We start from the raw sequence: 26705 nt of genomic DNA, 5'->3' as shown, positions 1-26705 counted from the left end.
AAAAACAGTGGGGCTTAAAGTGCTGAAGATTTTATTGCATTCCATTTGTGTTTTTTCAAAGGTATTTATCTTGGAAATCATGTTTTTTTTTGTATCATTATATTTATTAAATGTATGTTGAGGTTTCATTACATATGCATCTACTTAAAATAAAAAAACAACGTAATATATGTAAAGAGAACTACTAAAAGAAAATCTAGAAACTCTGACTGTTTCAAAGGAAGAAAAATACCAGCAAATTCTATTCCAGAGATTTCCTTCTCAGCTGTGGAGAAAGACTTGATTCTCATCTTTGTTTCTGACATCTTTTTCAGAGGCTTTTTTTCTGAAGCTTCGTTTCTGAGGCTTTTTTTCTGAAGCTTCTTTCAGAGGCTTCTTTCAGCCTCTGAAATCTCCATTTGCAAGGCTGGGCGGGGCTACATTCGGAGTATAAGACACACCCAGATTTTCACCCTCTTTTTGGGGGGGAAAAGGTTCGTCTTATACTCCGAAAAATACGGTAAGTCACAGGGCCATTGCACTTTAAACCAATTGCAGCTCCCAAGTGATCTTTAAAGACAGCCCCTTGTACAGCAGATTGCAGTAGTCTAAACTGATTGTGACAAGGGCAGAAGTCATCATATGAAGATTTCTTCTAGCAGGAATCATGACTCCAGAAAAAAAACCCAAGTTATGTACTCGCTCTATTGGGTTGCTACTCTGCAATCCAAAGAAGCTACTGGAGAAGACAGAGAACCTCAACAGAAAAATAATAACGGCATCTTGCTACAGTTCAGTTTATGTCTGTTCTCACAGCCTCCAGCACTGAGATATGATCTCAATTACATCAGCAGTCTGGATTAGTGGGGTAACACTGAATATCATCATGGTATTGACATTAAACTTCAGACTTTCAAATTATATCTCCTTCAGTCTTCATGCAAATGTTCAGTGGGGGTGGGGCTGGGAAAATCAAGCCCTGCATCACACATACAGGAATAGCCATCAAATTGTTCTCTCTTATCCCATCATCACTCATCGCAACCACCATTTCTCCAGGTTGAATAGCACAACAATCATGTTCCCAGAGTTTCTACACATGAGTATCTTAATTGTAAGACAGACAACTGGCTGTCTTCTTTCATCACAAACAAATCTACCACAGGTGTGCCAAGCTTAATAGCAATCATCAGAAAAGCTTCAGAATCAATGTACCATTATATTAACCACAGTGGCACAATGGTTAGAATGCAGTACTGTCTGCAATTTGGCAGTTCAAATCTCACCAGGTTCAAGGTTGACTCCTACCATCCTTCCAAGATTGGTAAAGTGAGGACCCAGATTGTTGGGGGCAGTATGCTGACTCTATAAACAGCTTAGAGAGGGCTGTAAAGCACCATGAAGCGGTACATAAGTCTAAATACTATTGCTATTATCTTAATATTTTCTGTCAGATGGAAAAAAGAAAGCCCACTTCAGAAATCTAAATGCCTGTCTGGACTCCCCTTTGGCCATGATTCCTGAAAACTGGTGCCAGTGTCCTGCAACTCTGAAGTGTGGAATAGATATATGTTATAATATAAGGTGTAGCATAAGCCCTAAAATAATGTTATACTTTTTAAAAAATGATGAATTTTTCACAAAAATCTCAGCACATCCTCAAGTATGGTATAAGTCTACACAGTTGGCAATCTTCAATGCTCCCACCATCTGGAATATCCCCCCCGAGATTAGACTGGCCCCCACTCTGACACTCTTTTTGAAGGCCCTGAAGACGTGGTTCTGCCAGTGGGCCTGGGGAACCTAGAGCCGGATTGCGTCCATTAAATGGCTGGTATGAGTGTATGTGTTGTCGCCGGGGTGGGGGGGGGGGAGGAGAGTTATTATTTTATTCTTCTTCTTTTTTTATTATTTTTATTTCTTTTACATTGTGTTTTTATGTCCTTTTATGTCCTTGTAAACTGCCTTGAGTCACCATGTGCGAATAGGCGGCAATATAAATTTTCTAAATAAATATTCTAACTGCGGATTTTGGTTATCAGAGATTTGTTCATGCAAATTCATTTGTTTATTTGTGATGTAAGTGAACAAATCATGGACAAAAACGTATTTCATATCAAGCTTTAGAAATAGAATGCATGTGTCACAAATGTTGGTATTGATCAAATTACAAATACAGGACAAGCATCCATTAGAAGTATGACAACTTTCATAATTCTACTTTATCAGCTAAACACAATTGATATTTATTTTCTATGTAACTGCTTCTTCAGTGCACTGAGAATCCGAAGATGGATATGTGTACAGAAAGGTGAACCACAATCATGCCACTAACTCAATCTCTAACACAACACTTTTTACATTTTGTATATTGGCAAGGCTGCCTATAACAATCACCAGTAACTCCTGGAAAATATTGGGCAATTTTTTATTTTTTTTAATTTGATTTATATGCCGCCCTTCTCCGGAGACTCAGGGCGGCTTACAATGTGTTAAGCAATCGCCTTCATACTTTTGAATATTTATACAAAGTCAGCTTATTGCCCCCACAAACTGGGTCCTCAATTTACCTACCTTAGAAAGGATGGAAGGCTGAGTCAACCTTGAACCTGGTGAGATTCGAACTTACAGTAATTGCAGACAGCTGGTGTTAATCACAATGCTATTAGTCTGCTGAGCCACCAGGCCCTTTTGGGACTTCAAATACAGATGTGATTAAAAGTCCTGGTACCCTTCCACTTACACTCACCCATCCACCCCAAAATCTCAATCTGCTATGAAATAAGTTGAACCTGACACAAATAAATGCTTTTGCTTTTGATGAATAACTAAATACCGTATTTTCCGGCATATAAAATGACTGGGCGTATAAGATGACCCCCGACTTTTCCTGTTAAAATATAGGATTTGGGCTATACTCGCAGTATAAGACTACCCCTCTTCCAACGCACACCAAATAAAAATTAAAAAACATCAATTGGTTCACCCACAATGTAAAAGCAGCTGTGCTAGACCCAAAATGGCCCCTGCAACAAGCAGGAACCTCACACAGCCACAAAAAGCTCAAAAAAACAACTTTCACACTTTACACACACAAAATTCCACATACAGCTTTGTGAGATTTTGTGTGTTTGTGTAGTTAGAGTGAAACACTACAGAAACACACTAAATCTCAGAAAGCTGCACAAATATTATTTTATTTTATTTTATTTTTATTTTTATATGAAAACTAAATTTAAAATTTTCTAAACTTTAAATGGCTAGGTCTAAAAAAGAACAACTAAAAAAAAAACCCAATTAACTATTTTTTTTAAAGCTCCCAAAGGGGGAAAAAACTTAACCAATAGAACAGGGGTCTCCAACCTTGGCAACTTTAAGACTTGTAGACTTCAACTCCCAGAATTCCTCAGCCAGCTTTGTTTTGCTGGCTGAGGAATTCTGGGAGTTGAAGTCCACTCCCTGCCTGCTTGATTGCAGGCAGGGAGTGGCTTGCTGATGGAATGGATTCAGGCAAGCGAAGCAAGGCAAGCGTTGCGACTAGCAGCTAAGGTAAGCACGCTGGAGGGGGAAAACTTTTTTCCTTTTACATGGCTCTTGCGATCCCAGCTGCGTTGCCTGATTAGCAGGCAACGCAGCTGGGATTGTCAGAGCTTGGATCGCCAGAGCCATGTAAAAGAAAAAAAAGTTTTCCTTTTACATGGCTCTGGCGATCCCAGCTGAGTTGCCTGATTAGCAGGCAAAGCTGGGATCGTCAGAGCTTGGATCGCCAGAGCCATTTAAGGCTCATCAGAGCCTTTCGGGCTGGTTTGCCTGGTTACAGGAGAACGACACCTGGCGTATAAGATGACCCCCGACTTTTGAGAAGATTTTCATGTGTTAAAAAGTCGTCTTATACGCCGGAAAATATGGTATATTCTTGCTTTTTTTTTTTCTTTTTTGATGCCTTCAAGTCAATCTTGAATCCTGGTGGCTGGCTAGGCAGTTTTGACGTTTTCTTGGCAAGATTTCAGAAGTGATTTGCCACTACCTTTTTCCTAAGGCTGAGAGAAATGACTGGTCCAAAGCCACCCAGTTTGCTTTGTCCGTAAGGCAAACCTGGAAGTCATGATATAGTCTAGTAATGGCTTCTAGTCTAATGAGTTAACCACTGTACCAAACTGGCTATCTTATAAATAATAAAACAAATGAAAATGATAACCAATTGGGAGTCTTTGGGGAAAAGTTGGAGGAGTATCAATACTTTTGAACATGTGTCCACTCTTATAATTATTAAAATACCTCATTTGCTGTAAATATACAGCATTTTAAGAAACATTTATTCATTTTGCTTTGACTCTTCTATTTACCCTCAGGGAGTTATGTCGAAAAGGATGATCCCTTAAAAGAAATGCTATTTTCTACCTACCTATCTAGCTATTGTAATTGCAAGATTACAATGAAATACAAAGGGTTTTATTAATTAAAAAAGGGAATGTGTTTGACATTATTCCACTACCACACATATATCATAGCAACACTGAGTTTAGAAATTGAGGTAATATTTTTCAGAAAGATAGCTGGAGGGAATGACAGAGCTGGGTTTTAGAAAATGAATGAGTAAAATAATGAGCTATAAAACCCAACCCCCAAATAGGATGCAAGTTAATGATTTATTTATTTGGAAAAATCCTATTCAGTAATAAAACCAGGGAGAGTTTTGGAAAATTCTGTTTTAAAAGATTAATCAGTTGCCAACATCATTTCTTCTGATTCCCAGGCAAAGCTACTATATAGTCTAAGAGTTTGATGTTCCAGAATAAGTGAAATATGTTTCTAGCCATATAAAACAAGAAGATGCTCTCCCACTGTGGCAGAGAGTTCCAGAAAGGCTGGCCCTGTGACCTTCTCACCTGTTCTTTCATTTCTGCATACACTTTTTCTGAGTTCAGCTCCACCTGCCGCTTAAACTCCTCCAAGGCAGCATCAGCCTGCTGGGCTTGTAGTCTCTGTGCCTCCATCACCTGAGTCAGATGCTCCTCCCTCTCCCTAGAAGGCAGAAAAGATTTTAATTGTTAAAATATCAAATTAAAAAAGCACGGCCCTGCATAAAAGAAATGGCTTTCATCAGATTCGCTTAAAATAATGTTCACTTTTTAATCTTCTGTCATTGCTTATCTTGTCTTTCATTACTAATATTTTGAAGGAGAAAACAATCAGTTATTTTTACTCTCCCGTTGATCTGAAATCACCTAAAACAAAGGATTGGGTTCTTTAAAAAATTATCCATTTAAAAATCTCCAGTAAAACAAAAAAGTTGTAGAAACACTGCAGTTTTGAGTCACGCGGAATTTCACCCTTCCTTATATAACATTATACAATCATGTTAAAATATTTAATTAAGATAATATTTTTAGTATATTGTGATTTTAAAAAAATACTTCAAAAAGCAATTCCCATCCACAATCTCTCCAAAATTCTGTAGCTAGTGTACAGCTATATACCTCCTTTAGCTTTTCCCCCTTTTTTAACATGTGGGTATATTAATATTTTGTCTTCATTCAGCCAGTATATAAAGTTAAAGAAAAACCAAAATCAAAATTGTCTATGCAATCATTCATTCAATAAAAAAGTAACAAGTGTGCCATTTCCTTCCATGGAAAAAATAACTGCACCCTGAGCTCTGGTATATGGTATTGCCCCTTTTAGCAGAAACAATAGAATAGAATAGAATAGAATAGAATAGAATAGAATAGAATAGAATAGAATAGAATAGAATAGAATAGAATAGAATAGAATAGAATAGAATAGAATAGAATAGAATAGAATTTTTTATTGGCCAAGTGTGATTGGGCACACAAGGAATTTGTCTTGGTGCATACGCTTTCAGTGTACATAAAAGAAAAGATATGTTCATCAAGAATCATAAGGTACAACACTTAATGATAGTCATAGGGTACAAATAAGCAATCAGGAAACAAATAGGTGTTTCTTATATCTATTAGTCTCTGATATTAATGGTAGGGTGTTTTTTACAGTTGTGTGATGTTTCTTCCATGCAGAGGCTTTTTCAAATCACTGATGGGATTTAGATCCAGGTTTTGACTTGCCGTTCAGAACCTTCCATTGATTTTGAAGAGGGTTTTTTTTTTTTTGGGGGGGGGGGGAGAAAATTAAACTTCCTTTGGAGGGCGGAGAGAAATGAATTCAACCTTGAAAGGAGAAAAGGAAAGGAAGTAATGCAACCTATTTTGAAGAGAGGTGCTCCTCCATGCACTGGAGGCTCTAAGGTCTGAAGCAGGTCAGTTACCAATGCAAGGCCTGCTGTCTGGGGAAAAGGCACAGGGTTGCTGCCTCAGCTTAATTGCAACAGCAAGGTCCCTTGGCACTTGCTGCAGCTCAGACGAGAGGGAACTCCTGTCACATGGTGCTCCTGGCTCAGCCTATGCCACAGCACTACCTTTGCCGCTTCAATTAAGCTGGTGTGGTGAGCTTGTATGTTGTTAAAAATTCATATTAAAGAAGCCCTCTTTCTAATATCTACTTCCTCTTTTAAGACTGAGAACTGTTTCAGAGAAACCTGGTCAATATATTAGAGAGGGGGCTTCTTTAATATGAATTTTTAACAACATTTTTGGGGTGGGATGAAGAACAGATGGATGCAGAAGTTTACAAAGAGTACAAAGTTAATACATGGTATGCAAAGCTTAGAAATGTGCCAAGATATATATTTGTGCACTTTGTCAGGAGTAAACCAGTTTCTACAATAATGTTTTAATTAATATTTAATAGATAAATATTGGAAAAATGGAAGCCTCCTTAATTAACCAACTATTAATCCATCTAATACATTTGTTTCACAAAGAGAACTCACTCAAGGTAACACAAAACCCCAGGGCCATCTCACAAGTACCATTAGAACTGAGAAGGATGTCAAGCAAGGCTGCATATTGGTCCCATTCTTATTCAACTTCCATGTGAACTCAGTGGTGGGCCATCTCCTTAACACAAACTTTCACTCTACAAAACTTCACGGAAGACCCATCTCTGTTCTACTTTACTCTATGCAGACAATGCAGCAATATTTTCAAGAACATATATTGGCCTTAAAGGAACTCTGAGAACATTAACTCAGTATTGCAAGGAAAACCAGTTAGAAATCAATTTACAAATTTAACAGAAAAATTGATAAATAAATATACCTGCAGCATTCGAATTATTAGAAGCCAAGCCAATAGCACAACTTCTATTTGATGCACAGTTGTGCCCCTTTTCCAACTTGACAACATTCAAATTTGTTCAATCCATATTTCTAAGATCGGCCCTTTAAGTCTCAAAATGTGTTTCTAAAGCTTCCCTGAGACTAGAGAGAGGCTTCATGAAGTGAAGACTAAAGTGGGGATGACCATACCCAACTATTGGTTTATACGATCTTTCTTTCCCCAATTAACTATGAGGGATTGTTGCTTGTACTATAAAGACATTTGTGGCAGCCTCATCTCACCATTATTGCTCTTCCCTCTGTTTCATCTCTTAACTAAAAACAAAATTCCAAAACTTTTCATTCATTCCTTATCAGCAAAAATCCAGTAAGGGTTGTCAGATATAACTATATTGTCATCTTAACCTCGATCAAATAAGACAGCTTTGTATTACTTCCCTATACATTTAACAGATCTTAACTTTTAACCCATTCAAATAGACTACTGTAGATTATTTCTTGTCATCTTTGTTTTATTCTTCTTATTATTATTCTTTTTTTGGGGGGGGGCACTTCTCAAAAAAATCCTTCAAAATTCTGACAGATCTCTTTTGTACATCAAGTAAAACAAAAATATCTACCTCTCCTTTCTGGTTTGAGAGTTGCATATGTCCTTTAGATACTGAAGCATCTTCCCATTTCATCTGAAAGTCCAGCACATCCTTTTCTGCATTTCTCTCATTACTTGCCACATTTATATCCACTTTCAGATTAATTTCAAATTTATCCAAAGTATCTTGTTCTTCTTTCATTGCATCCTTGACACTCCATCTATCCCTCATTTCCAATCATTTCAAAGCTCATTTGTCATAAATTTTCAAAAACATCTCATAATTTTCCATCAATAAGTTCACTATTAGAATATTTCCTTGCATTCTGTTATTATCCTCTAGCTCCCTCTAGTTTCCAGCCTTTAAAGCCCTATTATTTTGTTTTATAACATTTTTCAAACCCTTTTAAAATTGTATTTAAAATTCATATCTAAAGAGAAGAAGCTCACCAAGTGAATGTAATATTGCTTGCTCTTCCAAAGAAATTTAATCCTTTCAAAGCAACGGAAAAAAATGCAAATCCAAAATGATTATGATTTGGTCAATGTTCTTTAAAAAGGCTGTGTTTGTTTGTTTGTTTGTTTGTTTATTATTTATTTATTTATTTATTTTATTGCAAAAGTTTTACAATTACATTTTCACCCCTTTCCCCCCCCCCACAACCCCCCCAAACTTCCCAACCTCCCTAACCCTCCCTAACCCTCCCCTCCCCCCAGACTTCCACACAATATACTCAATATATCAGGTAAAAAAAAAACCCTTAGTATAAAACTTGTGTAAAACTTGAACCCCTCCCTCCCCCTTATAATTTTTTTATCTTCATTACATTAAAATACTTCTAATCTTAATACATCATTTTCAAATGAAAGCTATTTGATACTTCCTAGTTTGATATTTGTTCTGAACATATTCTATCCACTTTTTCCATTCCCATTCATAAGTCTCTTGTGAACAATCTTTTAGGTATGCTGAAATCTTCGCCATCTCTGCAAAACTGGCCATCTTCAAAGTCCATTCCTCAATAGTGGGCAAAGCTTCGTTTTTCCAGTATTTACCTATCAACAATCTTGCTGCTGTTATCATATACAATATCAATTTTGTTTCACCCAATGTAAAACCCTTAACTATACCCAGTAAAAACAGTTGTGGAGAAAATTGAATTTTTTTCTTCAAAACATTCTGCATGACCCACCAAATTTTTATCCAAAAAGCCTTAACTTTCCTACAGGTCCACCAAACATGATAATATGTAGCATCTAAACAATCACATCTCCAACATTTTGGCTGAACATTAGGGTACATACACGACAACTTTTTGGGGTCTAAATGCCATCTATAAAACATTTTATAGAAATTTTCCCTCAAATGCTGCGACTGTGTAAATTTAACATTCTGAACCCAAATTTTTTCCCATGTTTCCAACATCACTGGTTCTTCAAAATTTTGTGCCCACTTAATCATACAATATTTAACTAATTCAGTTTCTGAATCCCTTTCTAACAAAACATTATAAAGCCTTTTAATATGCATTGGACCTTTCTCTTTTATGTGTCTAACCAATTCTTCCTCATGCAACATAATACCAGTTTTTTGGTCCTCTTTCCATCTCAATTGTAGTTGATTATATTGTAACCAAGTTAAGTTAATCCCTTCATCCAACAGTGTCTGTAATGTCTTCAACTGCCATCTGCCCGCATCTGTAAAAAGAACCTCTTTGTATAACCCCCCCCCCCCGAGTGACATTATATTTGTATTCCACATAATATGACCAAGATCCAGCCATAGCGGTATTTTATAATCCCATTTGAATCGGTGCTTCTTCCAAACTCTCATCAAAGAGTCTCTAAGTATATGACTTTTAAATACTTTATCCACTTTGTTGTCATAAAATAAATAAGCATGCCATCCAAATTCAAGATCAAAACTTTCTATATTCAGTATTCCAGTCTTTTTCCTTCCAAACCAATCACTTGTTAGAGTCAAAGCTGCTGCTTCATAATATAACTGTAGGTTTGGAAGTTTAAGACCTCCCCTTTCTGGAACATCTTGCATAATTTTCAATTTCACTCTCGGTTTTTTCTCGTTCCAGACAAACTTATTCACTCCAGTTTGCCACACTTTCAGTTGTTTATCACTTTTGAGCACCGGAATCATTTGAAACAGAAATAGAAATCTTGGCAAAATGTTCATCTTAACTGCTGCTATTCTTCCAAGTAGAGACAGCTGCTGTTTTTTCCAAGTCTCCATATCTTTCTGCACCTCTCGCCACAACACCTCATAATTATTTTGAAACAATTTCATGTTTGATTCTGCAACCTGAACTCCTAGATATTTTACCTTTGGTACAGTCTCAAAACCTGCCCTCCTTTCAAGCTCGTGTTTACAATCTTGTGTCATATTTTTAACTATCATCTTAGTTTTTTTCTGGTTCAATCTAAAACCTGAAACTTTACCATAGTCTTGTATAATGTCCTTCATCTGGATTATTGATTCCATTGGCTATGTTAGGGTAACGACCAGATCATCTGCAAATGCCTTTATTCTGTAATCCTCTTGCCTTATCATTATACCTTTCAAGATATTAGAGTCCCGTATTGTATTTAACAAGACTTCTAGTGTTAAAATAAATAGCAATGGGGACAACGGACATCCCTGTCTTGTTCCTTTTTCAATTTTAAACTCTGTTGTCAAACTTCCATTAATAATAATCTGTGCCTTTTGCTCTTGGTAAATTGCTGAGACCGCCTGTATAAATTGATCCCCAAAGTCCATCTTTTTTAAAGTCTTTAGTAGAAAATTCCAGTCCACTCTATCAAAGGCCTTCTCTGCATCCAGGAAGACCAGCACTGCAGGGATCTGTTTATTCTTCTCAAGATATTCCAATAAATCTATTACTTGCCTTACATTATCCTTCATGTATCTGCCCTCGATAAATCCCGCTTGGTCATCATGAATCACCTTTTGAATTACTGGCATCAACCTGTTGGCTAGTACTTTTGCATAAATTTTATAATCAGTATTCAGAAGAGATATTGGTCTATAATTCTCCGGTTTTTTAGGACCTGCTTGCTCTTTTGGTATCAGAGAAATATAATCAGTTGTCCATGATGGGGGTATTTTACCCCCTTGTTGAATATTACAAAATAGATCTCTAAGTTGTTCCACCATTTCTACTTGCAAAGTTTTATAATACACTGCAGTCAAACCATCCGTTCCAGGAGCTTTAGCTGTTTTTAATTGTTTAATTGCTACTATTATCTCCTCTCTGTTATAGGATAATTCATTCTTTCCTTTTGTTGGTCAGTAATTTTTGTAACTCTTTTATTATCTAAGTATTTTTCTATAAGTCCATTCTGCACATCATCTTTAGCATATAGTTTAGTATAATAGTCCACAAAAGCTTCTTTAATTAATTTTTGTTGAAAGATTTCTTTCCCTCCAATATCAATACTATCAATAGTCCGTGTACTCTGCTTTTTCCTTAATGTGTAGGCCAACCATCTGCTCGGTTTATTGGCATTACAAAATGTATTATGCTTCGCATATTGTAAATTCGTTGCAACTTGTTCCGCCATAAGCATTTGAAATTGGTCTTTCAATAGTTTTATAACACCACGTATTCTTTCATCTGTTGGGTTTTTAATAAGTAGCTGTTCTTTATTCTTTATTTCTACTTCCAATTCAGATCTTTTCTTTTGTCGAATCAATCTATGTTTAGAGTTCATATAAATGAGCACCCCTCTCATATAAGCTTTGCTCGCATCCCACACAATTTCAATTGGGGTACCTTTATTCAAATTTATTTCAAAAAATTCTTTCAAGTGCTTTTTAAATTCTATTATATTTTTTTCATATCTGAACAAGTTTTCATTTATTCTCCAAGAACGTCGCTCAGTCTTGCCCATCTCGATTTCTATCCATACTGGGCTATGGTCGGTCAAGGTTCTTGGGAAAATCTTTGTTCTTTTTGTCTTTACAAGTTAATCATCTGACAACAAAATGAAATCAATCCTAGAGAAGGATCTATGTCTGTCGGAAAAAAAAGTATAGTCCAATTCTTTTGGATTATGTATTCTCCAAATATCTTTTAATTCCAAGTCTTCTTTCATATCAAAAAAAGTCTGTGGTAGCCTGATCCTAGATTTCGCCAAACTCTTTTTGTCTAATTTAGAGTCAATTACTCCATTCCAATCTCCCATAATTAGAATAGATCTATAATCCCATTGCAGTATTTTAGTATGTAACATTTTATAGAAATGATCCTGTTGTTGATTAGGAGCATAAATTCCAATCAAAAGAATTTGGGCATTTACTGTAAGCAATTCAATTGCTATAAACCTACCATCTTCATCTGCTTCTATAATTTTAGCTGTTAGTCTTTTGTTTACATAAATAACCACACCATTCTTTTTTTGTGAAGTTGAAGATATAAAATGTGTTCCTAACTTAGAGTTTATCAAGTATTTTTGATCTTGGGTTGTGATATGAGTTTTTTGTAAACAAATTATATCATTATTAAATTAAATTAACCCATCCAAGACCGAGTGGCTGTGGTTTCCGACGTCCCGATATAGTCAGCTGACGCCATCGCTGGCTATTGGGGGCGAATCACTGGCCCCCACGGAAAGGGCTCGCAACTTGGGCGTCCTCCTGGATTCACGGCTGTCTTTAGAAGAACACCTGACGGCCGTGACCGGGAGGATTTTTCATCAGGTTCGCCTGATTCGCCAGTTGCGTCCCTTTCTAGATCGGGACTCGTTACGCACAGTCACTCATGCCCTCGTCACCTCTCGTCTGGACTATTGTAACGCTCTCTACATGGGGCTCCCCTTGAGGTGCACCCGGAGGCTCCAACTGGTGCAGAGTGCGGCCGCGCGGGTGGTGATGGGAACAACATGGAGCTCCCATGTAACACCTCTCCTGCGCGAGCTGCACTGGCTCCCGGTGGTCTTCCGGGTGCGCTTCAAGGTTCTGGTTACCACCTTTAAAGCGCTCCATGGCTTAGGACCTGGTTACTTACGGGACCGCCTACTACCATTAACAGCCTCCCACCGACCAGTACGCTCCCACAGAGAGGGGCTCCTCCAGGGGCCGTCGGCCAAACAATGTCGGCTGTCGGCCCCCAGGGGGAGAGCCTTCTCTGTGGGGGCCCCGACGATCTGGAATGAGCTCCCCCCAGAGATACGGAGGATTCCGGATCTGCGCACCTTCCGCCGCGAGTTGAAGACGCTTTTATTTCATCAAGCCGGCCTCGCCTAAATCTTCTCCCTTTAACTGTAAATTTTAAATTTTTAAATGTATTTTAAAATTATGGGTTTTTAATTAGTATTAATTCAGCCAAAGTTATTTAATTCATTTTTATTTGATCTTAAATTTTGTATATTTATGTGTTTTATTTCATGGCTGTGCACCGCCCTGAGTCCTTCGGGAGTAGGGCGGTATAGAAATTCAATAAAATAAATAAATAAATAAATAAAATAAATTGTCTCAAGTATGCAAATAACTTCTTCCTTTTCTGTACTGAGTTCAACCCATTCACATTCCAAGATAGACATTTAAATATCATCTTTATCTTCCTGAAGCAACGAGCAGAATAACCGAATATCTTCCGGAATCTTCGGTCTTGCTCCCCCCATGGCTTCAGTCTCTTGTGTGGTACTTTTAGCTCCCTTTTTATATTGTCTTTCCTGTTGTTGCTTTTCTTTAAGTTGCTTAGATTTTGCACGAGTTATACGCTGTTCCTTAACTTCAACCATCCGTACCGGGTCCAGGATTGGAGAAGATTCTAACAGGGGCTCCTCCAAAAAACCTCCTTCAGCACCCTGCGTTTCCTCTAACTCCACCTGCTTAGGCTGTTCTTGCAGTTCTTGCTGGAGTTGCTTCTTATCACTCTCCTTAATCTCCATAACTGTAGATGCATGTGGAGATGGTGTTCTTTCTTTAAAAATAGTAGTGTAGAAATGCTCCGCCTTCTCCACAGTGTTCAAACGATGTCTTTCTCCCTTGTATTTCAAAATTATGCCAGTTGGGGCATCCCACCGGAATGGTATCTCTTGTTTTTGCAGTTCTTTTACTAGAAAGCCAAAATCTTTTCTGGCTTTCAGCATTTTAGGTGGTAGTTCTTTGTAAACTCCAATTTGTGCGCCCCCAACTTGCACAGAAGTAAGAAAGGATTTTTGCAGGATATCATTTCTTATAGCTCTGTCCATAAAATATATGACCACATCTCTAGGCAATTGTCTTTGTCTGGCCACCCAGGAATTCACTCTGTAAATTTTGTCTATTTTGTAAAAAACCACATCAGGATTAATTTTTAATATCACGGCCAAAGCCTCCGCACAAGTCTGTCTCAAATCCTGTCTGTCATCCTCTCTGATTCCTCGAAGCCTTATAGCAAATTCCATTGCCCTCAATTGCATCATAACAATTTCGTTTTCAACTCTCTGCATTTTATCATCAACATCAGAAATTTTATAATCATTGTCTTTCATCTTAACATTGACTTCTGATTTAAATTCTTCCACTTTGGAATCCATTTTAATAATAAATTCTGCAAGGCCAGACGCCACATCTGATATTTTTTTAGTCACCTTGCCATAATCCTGTTTCACCATATCTTTAATTTCATTAATTTCCTGCATAATTTCATGTTGAGATTTTTGAAGTTTATCATCTATTTCCTGTTGAGATTTTTGAAATTTAGCATCCAAAGCCTGGGATATAAATTCTTTTAAATTTTCAAAGTCAAAGTCTTTTTTCTGAGTTTGTTGGGCAGGAGGCTGTGATTCATGTTTGTGTGTGGGGGATCCCCCCCCCCGCTGCCTTTCCTTCCTGCTTCTTTGAAGCCATCCTGCCACGTAGATTAGTTTTTCTAAAAAGAGAAATCCTTTTTCCTTTTGCACCTCCACAAAAGCTTCTAAAAAAGTCCCCCAGGTTTAATCAGATAAAGGCTGAACTGAACAGACTCAGTTTTTAAAGAAAAAAATTTTTTTCCTCTTGCCCTATTCCTCTATGTTACAGGCAGAGTAACTTTGTAGCTGATCAAAGTAACTTCTCAAAATCACTTTCACTAGCTCGTTAGCTCGTTAGCTCAGCTGCTGGGCGCCATTTTCCAAATCAGTTTCACACGATCGAACTTTCTCTTAGTTTAAAAAGTCACCAAAACATCAATACTTGCAATTTTCCAATTTGTGAGTTCAAGTTGATACTTCCGCTGATCATTAAGGTTGGTTTCAATCAGATAAGATGTTTGCAGCAGCCAGCTTGTTCTGTCGATAGCAGAATCGTCCCACGCCGTCTGGAGTCTGGCAGGTTGAAAGGGAGCCGCGCCTGTTTCCTCCCCAGCAGCAGTTCTCTGGGGGCTCACAGGGGCTCAACCGACTCCTTGCCTTCTCTCCTCCAGCAATCCTTCAGATTTTTGGAGTTTTCAAGCCACTTCTGGGTACGAAGGGGCTCTACAGATAGCGGGGCTGGCGGTCCTTCAAAGGAGACCGTCTTCGCTGGTTGCGAAACAAACCGGAAGTCTATTTACTCGGGGCGGTGAACAGCCAAAATTAAAAAACATACAATATAAACATTAAAATACGTTTAAAACAGAATTAAATCCAAAATGGCTCCCCAATTTAAAACGCCTTACCCAGGACCCTATAAGTAAGACAAATTTAAAATTTAAAATTTCCACATTTAAAAAGGGGGAAGATTTAGGCCAGGCCAGCTTGATGAAATAGAAAAGTCTTAAGCGCGCGGCGGAAGGTGCGCAGATCCGGGATCCTACGTATCTCCGGGGGGAGCTCGTTCCAGATCGTAGGTGCCCCCACAGAGAAGGCTCTCCCCCTAGGGGCCGACAGCCGACATTGTTTGGCCGACGGCACCCGGAGGAGCCCCTCTCTATGGGAGCGTACTGGCCGGTGGGAGGCTATTGGTGGTAGCAGGCGGTCCCGTAAATAACCAGGTCCTAAGCCATGGAGCGCTTTAAAGGTGATAACCAGAACCTTGAAGCGCACCCGGAAGACCACCAGGAGCCAGTGCAGCTCGCGCAGGAGAGGAGTTACATGGGAACTCCATGTCGCTCCCATCACCACCCGCGCGGCCGCATTCTGCGCCAGTTGGAGCCTCCGAGTGCACCTCAAGGGGAGCCCCATGTAGAGAGCGTTGCAATAGTCCAGACGAGAGGTGACGAGGGCATGAGTGACTGTGTGTAGGGAGTCCCGATCTAGATAGGGACGCAACTGGCGGATCAGGCGAACCTGATGAAAAATCCTCCCGGTCACGGCCGTCACATGCTCTTCTAAAGACAGCCGTGAATCCAGGAGGACACCCAAGTTGTGAGCCCTATCCGTGGGGGCCAATGATTCACCCCCAATAGTCAGCGATGGCACCAGCTGACTATATCGGGACGTCAGAAACCACAGCCACTCGGTCTTGGATGGGTTGAGCCTGAGTTAGTTTAGTTTAGTTTAGTTTAGTTTAGTTTAGTTTAGTTTAGTTTAGTTTAGTTTAGTTTAGTTTAGTTTAGTTGTTTAGTTTAGTTTAGTTTAGTTTAGTTTAGTTTAGTTTAGTTGTATACCGCCCTACTCCCGAAGGACTCAGGGCGGTGAACAGCCAAACAATAAAATACATAAATACAAAAAATTTAAAAAACCAGTTAAAATCAAATTAAATCATTTTGGCCCAAATTAAAACACCCCAATAATTTAAAAACAGATTAAAATTTACATATTAAAAGAGGGAGGAGATTAGGCCTGTTCCTCCCCATCCAGATCCGTACGGCCTCCTGGCACTGGGACATCACTTCAAGGGCATCGTTGGGGTGGTCCGGGGTGGAGATGTACAGCTGGGTGTCATCCGCGTACTGATGGTACTTCACCCCAAAACCACGGATGATCTCGCCCAGCGGCTTTACATAAATGTTGAACAAAAGGGGCGAGAGGACTGATCCCTGCGGCACCCCACATGAGGGGCCTCGGGGTCGACCTCTGCCCCCCTGTCAACACAGACTGCGACCGGTCAGAGAGAAAGGAGGAGAACCACCTTAGTACGGTGCCTCCCACCCCCAACTCTTCCAACCGGTGCAGCATGATACCATGGTCAATGGTATCAAAAGCCACTGAGAGATCTAACAGGACCAGGACAGAGGAGCAACCCCTGTCCCGAGCCCTCCAGAGATCATCAACCAACGCGACCAATGCCGTTTCCGTGCTGTACCCAGGCCTGAAACCTGACTGGAACGGATCCAGATACGATGCTTCATCCAGGTACTGGGGAAGCTGTCCCGCAACCACACTCTCAACAACCTTCGCCACAAAACGAAGGTTGGAGACTGGACGATAATTAGCCAATATTGCCGGGTCCAGGGAAGGCTTCTTGAGGAGGGGCCTTACCACCGCCTCCTTAAGGGCGGTGGGGAAGACACCCTCACCCAATGAAGCATTTATAATCCCCTGGAGCCAGCCTTGCGTCACCTCCCGGGAAGCCAGCACTAACCAGGAGGGACACGGGTCCAACAAACATGTGGTCGTGTTCAATCTACCCAGAATCCTGTCCACGTCATCTGGGGTCACAGGATCAAACTCATCCCAGATAACAGTCTCAAGACCTGCCTCCGTCACTCTCGCTGGATCTACCCAGTCAGAGTCCAGACCTTCCGGAATCTGAGTGATTTTGTCATACAGATACTGAACAAAATCCTCAGCTCTTCCCTCCAAGGGGTCCTCCCGCGCTTCCTGGTGAAGCGGGGAACGGGTCACCCTAAACAGGGCGGCCTGGCGATTATCTGATGACGCAATAAGAGCAGCAAAATGCGTACATTTTGCTGCTTTTATCGCCACTAGGTAAGTCCTAATATGGGATCTTACCAGTGTCCGGTCCGATTCAGAAAGACTAGCTCTCCAACTACTCTCTAGGCATCTTTTCTGGCGCTTCATCTCCCTCAGCTCCTCGGTAAACCAAGGAGCCAGGCGAGATCTGCGCCGGGTCAGAGGCCGCAAAGGCACGACTCGATCCAGAGCCCCAGCAGCCGCCCTATCCCAGGCGGCCACTAGGTCTCCAGTCGAGGCGTGAGCCAGAACCTCAGGAATTGGCCCAAGCTCCGTCTGGAACATGTCGGGTCCCATCAGGCGCCTGGGGCGGTACCATCTTATCGGTTCCGCCTCCCTGCAGCGGGGTGCCGCGGTTCGAAGGTCAAGGCAAAGGAGAGAGTGATCCGACCATGACAAGGGCTGTTGTGTTGTCTTCTCTCAACCCCCAGCCACTGGACCCATAAGCACCACAAAGTGACAATTACTGTGGTTAACTCATGAGCAGCAGCTGGGTGATGTCATGTGGGCTATCTTAAGATCTCCCCTTATTCTAGGAAGAGATAGGTGGCTTGGATCTTGTATCCAGGTACCAACCACGGGTGTCAAACTCAATTTCCTTGAGGGTCGCATCAGGGTTGTGTTTGATCTTGAGGGGCCGGGGTGGGCATGGCCAGCTCAATGTCACTTGTGTCGGGGAGGGGGGGGACTGTGGAGGCCTGAATGCTCTGTCAGTGAAAATGGGCTCCTGAACTCTGTTTCTGGCTGCAAAGGCCTCCTGCAACCCTCTGCCAGTGAAAACAGAGTTCTGGCATAGGCCCCATGGGCCAGTCCTTCACTGTCTCCAGGGCCGCCCCGCAGGCCAGATCTAAGCACCCTGTGGGCCAGATCCGGCCCCCGGGCCTTGAGTTTGACACCCCAGGACTACATCATAACACCGTGTTACCAAAAAAGCAACTCTTAGCTCACCATGGCTTTCAACAAAAGTCTCAACAACTTAGTTCTGGAATTTGATATTCAATGAACTATTTTTAAAAAAGAGGAAAAAAGCATTATACAAAAAGTATTTATATAGACTTTCTTTTTCATTATGTTTTCTTCTCTATTTGTTCTGAGTTTCCTTAAATTTTATTTATAATTAATATAAAATTGGTATTTTAAAAAGTTAACAATAATCATGGACCTTGTATAGCCAAAAACAAGTTATTAATTACACCTATTTTGGAGGGAGGCACTCCTTCATGCACAGGAAGCTCTGGGTTTGTGTCTGATGTGTCTTCAGCTTGACCTGATCCAGAACAGTTTGGCTATAATGGCAAGACTGTGGAAAAATTGTCTGCCTGCTGTCCCAGGTGAAAGGCACTTCCTGAAGCAGTGTGTTGGATATGTTCACTATCTTGAGTTATATGTAAACATAATGAAGGTGGAATACAAATAAATAAACAAGTAATGAATCCAGGGTTCCTGTTTAACCACGATGCTCTATCCCAAGCAGTTTTGGAGTATGAGATGCTAATATAAATCGAGCTTTAGAGTACCAATAAAGGGTCCATTTTTATTTCAGTAACTATAACAAAATGAATACTTGAGGAATAAGATAGTCAAGCCAAGTTATGAGGGACCTAAGATCTATATCAAAATGCCAGTAATATTAATCAACAAACAAAAAGCTAGAATAGAAAATATCTGTAAAAACTATACCAACGAGTAAAGTGATTCTGAAAAGAAATAACATGCCTGATGCTTCAGCTAATACTTTCCTTGTTGATAGCTTAAATCTTAATTTACAGGGAGATGACTGAAGTCCCTGGCTTAGTCAAGAAATATGGCTTTACAATCCTTGCTAATCCTTGCTAATCCTTCCTAATCTGAAGACTTGCAATTAACAGTTGATTGTGGAAAACCAAATTTACAACTGCTTCTACCAGTCAGAATCTCATCATCCCTGCCTCTTATAAGTAGAGGACAATTTATCTGATCATAGAAACGATTGTACTTTTCCCAGTAGGTACCGGTAATATGATATCAGCTCTTATGTTGTAAGTCTCAATAGAATCCTAACTATATATTTTGCAAGACAATGTTATCCTGCAGTTCAATTCTTCCTAGTATAAGAAATGAAATGGAATTATAAAATCAAACTAGATGCCATGCACATTTTCATCTAATCAATATATCATATGAGCATTTTTTTTTCTTTAGGGAAATTGACAAGTCAATTATTTTATTACTTCATTATTATTTTACTTAGTAAATCCAAGAACTATAATTAAAATAAAATTCTACACAGTTCTGAAAATGCTTTCCTAATAGTGAAGAAAGAATATACTAATGTCCCCAAGTCTTATTCCATATGTACTTATAAATATTCTGAACTATACACGTGTGTATAGTTTACACACATGTATATTATATTACATGTGTGCTGATCATATTTGTGGATTCTGTGGAATTTTACTTCAGTTTTTCCATCAAGCAGCTTAATTTAGAGAGATGATAGAAAAATTACACAAAAATGAAAGAGCATAAAATCATATGCAAATACCTCTTGATAATACAACCTCAAAAGTCTTGGGAAAAACATTGCATGTAACTATCTCTCCAATGGAATATCATATCACTACATTTCATTACAAGCTCAACGTTCTTTCTTTGTAAAATAATGCCTATGGATCACCTGAAATGCTCACACAAATTTTATTTGTGAATGTAAACTATTCCAAACCTACTGCATGGCAATACTTTTGAGTTTTAATTGTACAATAATCTGTCTTCAGGTTTTCAATGAATTCAGTCATCAAGGAAAATGACTTCTTGTGGAGGAATATTGTTAAGAGTTCAACTGAAAAGAGTAATATATTATGGCAAACCTTCCATCAGTTGCTACAGCACACACTTCTTCATCTGTTGGGAGAATGGGAAGTTCTACAGACTGGAGCGAAATATACTGGGTCATAATCAGAAAAAACACTGACTTCCATCGAATTGTTATAGTGATCAGCCATCCCCACCAATTTTGAACAGTCTGAACCCCTCAGGCTTAGAAGAGCATTTGAGGCAAGTAGAAGAAATATTGATATAACAATAGAAAAATTAAATGGATACATCTACTAGCTTTTTTCACATTTTGCACATCTCAAAATGTTTGTGTGCATAGTTCTATAGATAATATTGAAAAACAAATGCATAAGAATCTGCCTGTCACAGATGAAAATGGTTTATTTCTTCTCAGAAAGATTCTGATTTGAGCAAGTAAAATCTGGTATAAAGATGCCCTCTGAAATACTTTAGTATTTATATCCAAGAATCCAGAGAAAAGATCAAAAACCAAACCATACCAAAAATTACTTCTCTCTTTTCTCATTAAAATACAAAATATCCCAGATGGATATCGGCAGAGGGTTCCTTCTAGTGGCAAGCAACAAATTACAGTGGGGCAAAAAAGTATTTAGTCAGCCACCAATTGTGCAAGTTCTCCCACTTAAAAAGATGAGAGAGGCCTGTAATTGACATCATAGGTAGACCTCAACTATGAGAGACAACATGAGAAAACAAATCCAGACAATCACATTGTCTGATTTGGAAAGAATTTATTTGCAAATTATGATGGAAAATAAGTATTTGGTCACCTACAAACAAGCAAGATTTCTGGCTCTCACAGACCTGTAACTTCTTCTTTAAGAGGCTCCTCTGTCCTCCACTCATTACCTGTATTAATGGCACCTGTCTGAACTTGTTATCAGTATAAAAGACACCTGTCCACAACCTCAAACAGTCACACTCCAAACTCCACTATGGTGAAGACCAAAGAGCTGTCGAAGGACACCAGAAACAAAATTGTAGACCTGCACCAAGCTGGGAAGACTGAATCTGCAATAGGCAAGCAGCTTGGTGTGAAGAAATCAACTGTGGGAGCAATAATTAGAAATTGGAAGACATACAAGACCGCTGATAATCTCCCTTGATCTGGGGCTCCACGCAAGATCTCACCCCGTGGGATCAAAATGATCACAAGAACGGTGAGCAGAAATCCCAGAACCACACGGGGGGACCTAGTGAATGACCTGCAGAGAGCTGGGACCAACGTAACAAAGGCTACCATCAGTAACACACTACGCCGCCAGGGACTCAGATCCTGCAGTGCCAAATGTGTCCCCCTGCTTAAGCCAGTACATGTCCGGGCCCGTCTGAAGTTTGCTAGAGAGCATTTGGATGATCCAGAAGAGGATTGGGAGAATGTATATGGTCAGATGAAACCAAAGTAGAACTGTTTGGTAGAAACACAACTCGTCGTGTTTGGAGGAGAGAGAATGCTGCGTTGCATCCAAAGAACACCATACCTACTGTGAAGCATGGGGGTGGCAACATCATGCTTTGGGGCTGTTTCTCTGCAAAGGGACCAGGACGACTGATCCGTGAACAGGAAAGAATGAATGGGGTCATGTATCGTGAGATTTTGAGTGTAAACCTCCTTCCATCAGCAAGGGCATTGAAGATGAAATGTGGCTGGGTCTTTCAGCATGACAATGTTCCCAAACACACCGCCCGGGCAACGAAGGAGTAGCTTCGTAAGAACCATTTCAAGGTCCTGGAATGGCCTAGCCAGTCTCCAGTTCTCAACCCCATAGAAAACCTTTGGAGGGAGTTGAAAGTCCGTGTTGCCCAGCGACAGCCCCAAAACATCACTGCTCTAGAGGAGATCTGCATGGGGGAATGGGCCAACATACCAGCAACAGTGTGTGCCAACCTTGTGAAGATTTACAGAAAACGTTTGACCTCTGTCATTGCCAACAAAGGATATATAACAAAGTATTGAGATGAACTTTTGATATTGACCAAATACTTATTTTCCACCATAATTTGCAAATAAATTATTTCCAAATCAGACAATGTGATTTGTTTTCTCATTTTGTCTCTCACAGTTGAGGTCTACCTATGATGTTAATTACAGGCCTGTCTCATCTTTTTAAGTGGAAGAACTTGCACAAATGGTGGCTGACTAAATACTTTTTTGCCCCACTTTATGTATCCAAGTATTTGTATCATTCAGCCTATTAATAGAATGGATGCAAAAATATTCATCTAAATGAAGAAATTGATCTTTCCCCGTCCACACACACACACAAACACAGTCAGCCAAGGGTTAAGGAAACACTTTGGCACACACCCAGGTCTTTATCTTCAACTTGGCAGCGATTTACACACCGTCTGCCAAGTGCGTTTATTTCCACAAAACAGAAAGATAAGATACTTAGCGTACAAAAGTCCAATCAGAATAATATTCCTCTCAGCAGTTTCCGGACGAGGCTTTAGTGACTATCCAAGGTTTACTTTTGTTCGTCACAGGGATTGCTGGCCACCACCCTCTATTATATAGTCTCTGGGGTGTGGTCCAGTGACTCAGTTCTAATCCCTAGCACGCCTCCTGAGCTGCTGCAATCGTTTATCACGCCTTTGGAGGCGTGCATCCAGGAATGATGTCTCTCCCTCGCTCTCATCCGAGACACCTGTATCTCGGCTAATCTCCTCTCCCTCGGCCGGCACCTGAGACAGTGCCAGAGGGGAGGGGCCTTGAGAGGGAGGCCTGGCTGACTCCTCTTCCTCATGCTCAGAGCTTTCTTCTTCCGATGGGATAGGCTCAGAGGGCGGGGCCACAACAGAAATATGTATCTGAAGAAGAGACTTAAGGGATTTCAAATATGTTTTAAAGTGCAGAGAAGAGTGAGAGAAAACTCTTATCTGTTATTTATTGACATTTGAAGCAGTCTAAATGAATTGGAGATTTCAAAGGATAAAATTAAAATAGAACAAAATAACAACAAAATCCGGTATATATTGCCACTACCCGATTCAAACAATCCCAAAATATCAATACCCAAATGTCTGCTCAAAGACAGACTTAAATGCCTCCTGAAGAGCTAATACACAGAGGGACCAGACATACTTCTAGCACCAGGTTGTTCTGGGAGCCATTACAGAGCAATGCCTTCAGGTCCATGTCCTTCTAAATACTTAGAAGGACAACTAAGAATGTTGTAACTTCTTTAAATTACAGCTTTTGTATCCTTCTACTACGCAAAAGGTACTACTGTTGCTTCTTGATCATCTGGACTTTTTAATGCTACCAAACTCTGATGGCAATATGAGAATCAAAATCAAATCAAAGCTAAAATCATGGACTTGGGGAATATAGGGAACTAGGAGAATACAGAAACATATTGAAAGGAATATGAAAGTATCCAAAAAAACAAAACTTTCTTACAGATAGTCCTCCACTTCCAACCAATTGTTTAACAACCATTTAAAGCTATGTCAGAGTTACAATTGCTCTTAAGTTATAACAGCCGCGCCTCCCACCACAGAGATATGATTGCATTTTCAGTGCTCGACAACTGGCTTACCACCAGTTGCAGGGTCCCATCATAAGACTGTGATTTGCAATGAAGTGCCCATTGGATATGTTGCTTAACAACCATGTGTTCACTTACCAACCACTTATTTATTTAATGACTTCATTAGGCTTCATTGTGGTTGTTAAATCTAGGATTATCTACATTCCTGAAAACAAGAACAAAAAGTCCCTTGGAAGCATCCTAGCTCAGCCATTCAAAATTAATGGATGTCAATAAAGTATAGAAATTTTGTTAATAGAAAATGTCTCACCTTATTCTTTGAATATGGAATTGTACTGAAAAAGGTACTTTTTTCTTTTTCATTAATTCATATTTAATTTTAGAGAGTTAGCTTTGAGAATATTGCACCAGAACAATGAAATAAAACTTAACTGGCCTAAAATCTTGTGTTTGCATCCAAATTTTCAACCAGCAGTATAGTTAGCCTGAGGCTGAAATCCTGAACTCTTATTTAGAGCTGAAAAATGTTCAACAGTTAATTGGCAAAAGAAACTGGGGAAAAAGAGGGGGGGGATCTTCAATTTACCCAAAATGAATTTTGTGATGGGTCTGGCAAGGAGAACTGTCAAAGTACTGATCTCTTATATATCCTCTTCTCTTCCAATTTATCACACTGATTTGTATGCCCATCCTGTCATTCATGAGAATAACAGATAGAAGTGGCAGAATTATAGTGGCAGCAGTCAAAGAAGAAACCATAAGAAAATTCAAAAGTTCTGCTGTGAAATTAAATTTGATATGTAGGGATTTGAATTTATAACTGTGCAAGCTTATAAGCCAAATCATTCACACCACTTTGCTAAATCTTTCAGAGGATGATACCAAACGTAATAATCATAATCTTTATTATGGTCACTAACCACCGAACTGACTTCATAAAAAGAATAAAAGAACAAAGGAACAAAACACGGGGAGCCATGACATAGAAAAGAAAGCATAAATGTTATCTAGAGGGAATAATAAAAATTCTTTCAAGTCTCAAACATTTCTAAGGAATCAACAGGTGTATTTTCCAAAGTATAATAAGTACAGATAGTAGGCTATGAAAAGTAGAAGCTAAATGATAAAAATAAAAGGACCCAATCAATTAATAAGAATATTTTAAGAGTAAGATACTAAAATGCTGCCTAAGAAATGAAGTTCCCCATCCAAACTGATTTCTCTACTTGGTAGCAAACCTGGTTTGAAAATTGAGAAAACTCTTTCCTTTGGGAGGGTTAAAATTAGATATTTATCCTACCTACTTATTCCAGGAGAAAAACATCCATTGTGAGGCTTACAATTATCTCCCTTTTGGAAAGCAGAAAAATTATGGTACATACGATTCCTATGGAGTCCTTGTTGCTCACTGAGTTTGATTGTTTGCTTGCAGATGCTTCATTGCCTAACAAGGTAACATCACAAAGACTCCGCAGTCAACCCTGAGCTACCTGCAGGTAGTCCTTGACTTGCTGCAGGTAATCTTTGACCATTCATTTAGCGACCACTCAAAGTTGCAACAGCACTGAAGAAAGTGATTTACGACCATTTTTCACATTTATAACTGTTGCAGCATCTCCACAGTCACATCATCAAAATTGTGACACTTGGCCACTGGCATGTATTTATGATGGTTGCAGGGTCCTGAGGTCATCTGATCACCTTTTGCAACCTTCTGACAAATAAAACTAATGGGGAAGCCAGATTCACTTAACAACTGTGTTACTAACTTAACCACTGCAATGTTTCACTTAACAACTATGGCAAGAAAGGTCATAAAATGGGACAAAACCTGCTTAATCTGTCTCACTTAGCAATATAAATTTTGGGCTCCATTGTGATAATACATTGAGGACTACCTGTATATTCTCTTCTATATATTCCTGTTCATAAAGCTAGTGCCATCCTATCCTTTTCACACCTTTTTTTCTTAAGACAAATTTAGCAAGCTCTGATTTTTTTCAGGGGCGGTTGTGTAGTACAAATTGTTAACAAGACATTCAAGCATAATTTCTTGGGCACTTTTTTAACATTAAAGGCAAACTATGTGCTTTGTAACAGTCTGGCCACTTAACAAATAAAAATAAAGTCAGCTATACTTCCTGTTGTTGGAAAAGGCAAAGTGGAATAGGGAGGGCCAATGCAACCAATAACTATTAAACCATGCTGATCTACTCTTTTCTGGATCATCAGAAGAATGTTAAGTCCACATCTTTAAACTCATAAATATTTAGGTGAAAAAGGCTTATCATATTAAACTGGGAAAAAAAGTGAAAATTAGTAGGCTGGCATAGGCAAAATTGAAGAATGCACAATGTAGCCATTTAAACTTGTTCTTTTTCCTGCAGGTTTGCTGGCTTACACAAGTAAAGGGGGAGTAACTTGAGACAAATGAGTAAACCTGTACTTCCCCTCTGCAAGTATGTACATTCTATGCACAAATTATTTGGGGCGATCTATGTTCAGAACAAGAAAATAACAGCTCTGAGCAGATCTGTTTCTGCAGTAATGGTAGGCCAAGGTAGCAAAGGCCACATGGGAAAGTAGGAAGAAATGGATGGAGGTCAAGAAAGCTGTTGGAAAGATGGCCAACTGGATTGGTGTATAGGTCTTGTAAAGAAGTAGACAAAGGAGGGACAGTAGCAATGGCTAAAAAGAAAGTAGGGAAGGGAAGTTGGTGGGCAGACTGATGGGCAGACCAGCACAATGGCCCTGCAGAAGGAGAAAATGGGTGAGGTTCAGGAAACTAAGG

General features: G+C 39.5%; 1 protein-coding gene across 7 annotated transcripts in view; it reads right to left on the bottom strand.

Moving 5' to 3' along the window:
* Positions 1-26705, bottom strand: part of CEP112 (centrosomal protein 112) — a 299264-nt gene that overhangs the window by 185561 nt on the left and 86998 nt on the right. For all 7 annotated transcript variants that reach the window (XR_015732452.1, XR_015732453.1, XM_034412661.3 and 4 more), the window contains one exon: positions 4869-5004. Coding sequence is in view for 5 of the 7 variants with exons in the window: in XM_034412661.3 (XP_034268552.2) it covers positions 4869-5004 (136 nt within the window). In the remaining 2 variants the exon portion in view is untranslated. The remainder of the gene's footprint in view (positions 1-4868; positions 5005-26705) is intronic.

This window comes from Pantherophis guttatus, chromosome 2 (genome assembly GCF_059756535.1).
Source record: "Pantherophis guttatus breed Tessera chromosome 2, ASM5975653v1, whole genome shotgun sequence".
Taxonomy (NCBI): Eukaryota; Metazoa; Chordata; class Lepidosauria; order Squamata; family Colubridae; genus Pantherophis; species Pantherophis guttatus.
The sequence above is the reverse complement of the archived record's forward strand: the minus strand, read 5'-3'. Positions and strand labels throughout refer to the sequence as shown.